The sequence below is a fragment of the Egretta garzetta genome, unplaced genomic scaffold (assembly GCF_000687185.1).
Source record: "Egretta garzetta isolate BGI_Z169 unplaced genomic scaffold, ASM68718v1 scaffold481, whole genome shotgun sequence".
Classification (NCBI taxonomy): Eukaryota; Metazoa; Chordata; class Aves; order Pelecaniformes; family Ardeidae; genus Egretta; species Egretta garzetta.
In genome coordinates this window covers 303,864-309,401 of record NW_009258681.1, presented here as the reverse complement: position 1 = coordinate 309,401, position 5,538 = coordinate 303,864, and the positions used below count along the sequence as shown (strand labels likewise).

The window sequence follows — 5,538 nt, the reverse complement described above, 5'->3', positions numbered from 1 at the left end:
GGGCAATTAGCTACTGGGAGACTTTATCAGAAGTTGTAACGGGTTCTCCACTACTCATTTGTTAACCTTTATCGTGAGGATGGGATGCTTTCCTAATTGGCCAGCTCTGGTACAAACAGGAATTAATTGAGGGCAATCCTGCAGCCATGAAGACAGGAGAAATGGTCACAAGGGTCCTTTCTGCAATGGTGTGATTTCTTGACGTAACTTCACACCCCTCCGCTTGCCCTCTTTACCTGATAGCTGCTGTTTAAATGGATGTACATCTGTACAGCAACAGGTCTTTGGATGTTGCGGATGTAAATCACGTGTGATCTCAGCGATCATTTGGTGCACGCGCGTCACACTTGCATGCCCGGGCGATCAGGAAAATGCCGGCAGCGGGGAGGTGGAAGGGCTGGGGTCGGCAAGGGAAGCTCCGAGGAGCAGGAGGGAGGAGCAGGAGGGCCCGGCTCCAGCATCCCCGCTGCAGAGGAGCGAGACTGAGCCGCCGTGCTGGGCTGCTCGAGGTCCAGGCGGCGGCGCTCCTGCTGCCCACGTCATCACTTGAAGACGGATGGAAACGTCGGGCAGTCAGGAGACTTCATCTTCTTCATAAACTTCTTGAACTCTTTGTTCTTCTTGTCCCACTTGTAGATGGCCGTCAGCAGGTACTGGGTCTTCACCTGGCGGCCCATGATGAGGAAGTACTGGCCGAGGTTGTCCAGCTGGTGGCAGGGGCAGTCAGCCCCATTCTTCAGGAACAGCACCAGCTTCTTCAGGTTCTTCTTCCGGATGGGCCCCAGCTTCAGCGCCTTCCTCTTCCGTGGGACGATCATCTTGTCCCCATTCTCCTTTTTCACTTCCTTTATGGTCATCTTAAGAGCTGAAAAACAAGCCAGAGAGAGGGGAAAACACAAAACGACCCGCACCCCTCCCGCATCCCCCCGCTCCCCGCCATCGCCCCAGCAATGACTCGGCCCGCTGACCGCAACGCAAAAACCCTCGCGCCTGAAGCGGAGCCATCCCCGTGCCTGGGAGAGCACCAAGGTAAAACACTGATGTCTGTGTTTCCCTTTTCCCCAGCAAAGCACACCAGGCACTTTTTATTTGAGAGGGAGACTTGTTCCGCTGGCGGAACGCTCCTCGCTGGCAAAATGTTAGCTGAGTAAACAAGGTGATTTCCCTGCCCTAGACGCACAGAGAGACTCTTGAAAGGGCCATTTAAAAGGTCAGCTTGGCCTCTCAAGCATTTGTTTGCCATCACTCCCGGCCCTCGGGTGCCTGTGAAACAACCTCCCGAGCACTGAACACCGCTACGTTCGAGCCGTGAAGCCCCCATGGCAAACACCCCGTCCACGGGACCCACGCAGGGGAGGCAGAGCCGCGTGGGGCTGCCACACGCCTGCACCTTCCCCAGGAGAAGGGGAGTCAATCCAATACGACTTCCATGGAAAATATTTTCCTCTTTTGGTTCAGCGTTTTCCCTGAGTTAATCACAACCCAAATAAAAAAAAGAAAAAAATTAATGTTCCTTTGCCACAACCACGAAGAGGAATTTAGTCTACATGGGAAAAATGATGGAAATGTGTTGTACATTAAAGTATCACTGCTGCGCCATTTGGCTCTGCCCCATTTTGGGGGAAAAGCACATATGGCCAAAAATCACTAACATCTTTCCATCATTTGGGAGTTTACTTGAGCGCCGCAGATAAATAGTGCTGGGATAGGTGATTAATTGTCTGCTGTCCCCTCTCCTTCGGCTCGCAGAGTGTGTGCAGCAGGCGGCGTGCAGAGGCCTCTGGCTCTGGCAGGGGCACGAGCCCCCCCAGCACCGTCCCTCGGAGCCTTGCTCTGCTGGAACTTGTGGCCACGAACACACGTTGCTTTCTGGACGGCAGCTCTGCTCACCGTTGCAGGCAGGAATGGCAGAGGACAGCGCGGCGACGCTCCGGAGAGGCAGCAGGGTCTCTGCGTTACCCTCGTGCTCCCCGCCACTGCGCTGGCAGCAGGAGTAACGGTACTTGTCTGCCCACGGGCCAAAAGCGCCTGCTGTGCTCGCCAGGAGCCCTGTCGTGTTACGCTGTTCCTGTGCAAGGAAGCGATCCAGGACTGGAAACCTAAGTGAAATTTTCATTCCATCTGTTTTGCAAATTGAGGATGTTTAAGGAGCTGAAGAGACTCAAGCTTTAAGGAGCTAAAGATGCTGAACCAGATCAATTTGCAACCAATCTGGAAAATGAAGCAAGTCGTTTGCAGGCAGCTCTGAGCTCCATGACATTAATTGGGCAGCGGCAGCAGCATCCCTCAATGTGAACCTCAATTTCTTTATCCATTCCGACTTTGAACCCTTGCACTAAGCACAGCGGTCGCCGGTGCAGAGGAATGGTAAAATACCAGGAATAAGAGACTTTTTCAAAACGGCTTGTTTGCAAATTGCTTTGCTGTGATCACTACAAGTTTAGATCCTTGCTGCTAGAGGAAGAAAACAATCTGGCAGCTAGCCGAGGTGCTGTTCGACTCCAAGCACCATAGGGTGGGGAAGACAGAGAGGGTCTGGCACGGGAGCTCGCAGCCGGTCCCCTCCCGGCACAACAGCAGCTCTCTGTTCGCGAGCCGGCGATGCAGGCTCAGGGAGTGCCCAGGCGAACCGTAAATCCAGACATGACCTAAAAACTCATCCAAACCTCACCTGTGCAAAGCAGCGCACAGAGACAGGATCAGACAGGGCCAGGGAGGAGCAACGAGGAGGCTGGCTGGGGTGCAAGCAGTTTGCGTAGGACTCTGCTCTTCCCAGCACCAGCGCCCTCCTCCTCATCAGCAGGGGGAGTTCGCGGTGCTACCCAGGTAAAAGGCAGCCTGGCTCAAGGACCACCGAGTGCACCACGCAGTCACATGAGGGAAAAAAAACCCCAAAAAACGCATTATAATCACTGCTCAGTCTCCACCCCTCTGGCACTGACCCGGCTCCCCGGCCCCCCTGTGCTCCCCTACTTCGGCCGCGCTCCTTGGGCTCAGACCCGCTTTCCAGGCGAGACTCCTGGGCACGTTCACGGCTGCGGGGCCGGACACGCGGCTCTGGCATTTGCCGCGCACATCGGAAAAGTGGCGCCCGAGGGCACGTTTGGTCCTGGCTGCACACCCAGCTCCGAGAGCACACCACCACGCAGCGGGAGGCAACCCCTTGGCTTGCGGCTTTCCCAAAACATAAAGGATTTGGCAGGGGGACCATCGTGCGACTTGCTGCTGCTGCAGCTTGCCTGGCGTCGCCCCGGCCCCAGGGACACCCCCGTCCCAGCAGCGGGCAGGCAGCGGGGGAAAGGTGCGAGTGGGACGGACGGAATCTTGGCTCCAGGATCCAGCTGAGCTGCCAAAGCAAACAGCTTCCTCCCTGGGAGCCCTGGCCTTTCCGCTCCCCTCAGCCACACCAAATCTGTCTCAGCGCCGCGCGGGAGCAAAGCCGAAATTGCCTCTTAGCCCCCAGGACGTGTTGCTCACACAGACTAAATCTTCAGCCACCGCTGCCAGGAGGGAGCTGACCCCTGGAAGAGACCCGCGGCCGCGGCATCGCCTGCGGCATCAGCCCAGCCCAGCCCACGCCTCATGCTGCAGGGGAAGCACGCCAGCCGCAAGCCCCTCTTCCCCTTCGCTCTCATGTGATGCACACACGTTCCAGCTCCACCTCTTACCAACCCTGTGCTCCCTCACTAAATTGCAATCACACCTCCTCACCTAACACACTCAACACCTTCCACTTTCAGCCAAGCTCCTGTTAACTGAAGCGTCCACCGTGCTCCTGAAGATGCTGGCTGATGCACTTGCACTGAAAGGCCCTCGATCCCCGCGCTGCGACCGCCCGTGGACAGACGGCAGCCTCGGGGCTGCAGGGAGACCACGAACCCTCCTGTGAACGGGAGCAGTGACGGGACCAGGAGCTGACTCCCAGCCAGACCACGAGAGGTGATGGCAGAAGAGCCCCATTCTCTGCCGCCCCAGTAGTGCCGGTGGCTGACCGCAGCCAGGACTACTCTTAAAACCAGGAAAACCCTCTCCAGCCAGGCAGCACCAGATCCAGCGCGGCACGGTGCCAGCACTGCGGCCCCTGGGTGCCGGGGCGGGAGGTGAGCAGCATCCCCAGGGATCCCCAGGGATGCTGCATGCCCCTCTGGGACATCTATGCCCACAGGGACAGGGATGACCCTCCCCACCACGCGGGACTGGCCAAGCGGGAGCCTCTCCCCTCCGCTCCCCTCGGGCATCGAGCGCACCCCGGGGCGGTGCGGCTGACGGTGCTCTGGGCAGAGGGGGAATCCTGCACCGCACAGGGAGAAGTTTTAGTTTTTTGCCATGCATGGTCCCAGGACATCCTCCCCGTGAGTGCTGCCGGTACGTCTGCTTGTGAGCAAGTCATGGCAGAAGACCTCTAGCATGAGCCAGCGTCCAGCCGCCCACTTCAAAAGGTCTTCCCAGAAAACACAGAAGTGAAAGCATTACTCAGGCTGGGAGGGAAAAACCAAAACACAACAAAGGTAGAGTTCAGGATTTAATATGGGACTCAGCAGCTCTCAGCCATGTTGTGTTTCCAACAGCAGAAATCCTCCCAGGGGCTAAACCCACGCTTGCACTTGCTCAGCCCCAGCATCAAGAAGCTGATGTCAGCCCAGCCCGATGCTTTGCCACGGCCAGGACAGACGGCGCTGGAAGCCCAGCACAAGGGATGGACCCTCTCACCAGACCCTGCCCACTGCCACAGCGAGCTGCCAGCACGAGAATCAGACGTAGCTGCACCACCCTCCAACAGCGCAACAGCTCCTGCAAGAGCCTGCGTGCACCAGCCGGCAGCCTCGGCCAGCTTTGCCCCAGCACCCTTCCTCCCGACGCAGCACTGCAGCATCCCCCAGCCCTTCCCTCTCCCACGGCGTCATCCAGCAGGACCACAGCACCAGAGGCCATCAGAGCTGGGAAGAGAAGGCCAGCACGGGCAGCCTCATCCCCTCCAAGGTCCTCCTCTCCTGCGGCCCCAAGCCGCCTCGCACTTCCCTCTGGATTGCTCCAACTCCGGGATGCCCAGGGAGGACACACAAGAGGCACAGCAGCATCTCTGGATGAGCTGCTGCCCCATCAGCAGCCACAGCTCCCATTAGCAGTGGGTCAGCCCCCGGTCTGGGGTGATGCACCCCCATTAGACCAAGCCATGAGTTTGGCCCCAACTACCAACGGCTCGTATCAGACGCCAGCACAGCTCTGCTGTCTCTAATGCAGAGAGAGTAGGAAGCGCTGGAGATATAAAAACGTCTTTTTTTATTTCTACTAATGTGAAACAGGGTATATGAAAGTGTTTGCTCCCTCGGAGTGAAATGCCTCTTGGCAGCGGCAGCTCCGAGAGCAGCGAAGGCCCCGCAGAGCTGGTTGGGGTCCAGCCTGACAAAGCACAACTCGTGTTTCATCAATGCCCCTACAGCTCCAGCTTTCCAGCCCCAACCCCAGCACGGGGAAAGAGGAAGCCCAGTCTCCCAGGCAAACTGGGAGCACTGCACGAGTGCCACCTGAGAGCAAAGC

At 57.8% G+C, this 5,538-nt stretch overlaps 1 protein-coding gene across 1 annotated transcript in view; it reads right to left on the bottom strand.

Moving 5' to 3' along the window:
* Positions 1-201: 201 nt before the first annotated feature.
* SFRP1 (secreted frizzled related protein 1) overlaps positions 202-5,538 on the bottom strand; it is a gene marked incomplete at its 5' end in the record, with an annotated part of 24,086 nt that continues 18,749 nt past the window's right edge. The window contains one exon of the mRNA XM_009648945.2: positions 202-865. Coding sequence (XP_009647240.1) covers positions 543-865 — 323 coding nt within the window. The remainder of the gene's footprint in view (positions 866-5,538) is intronic.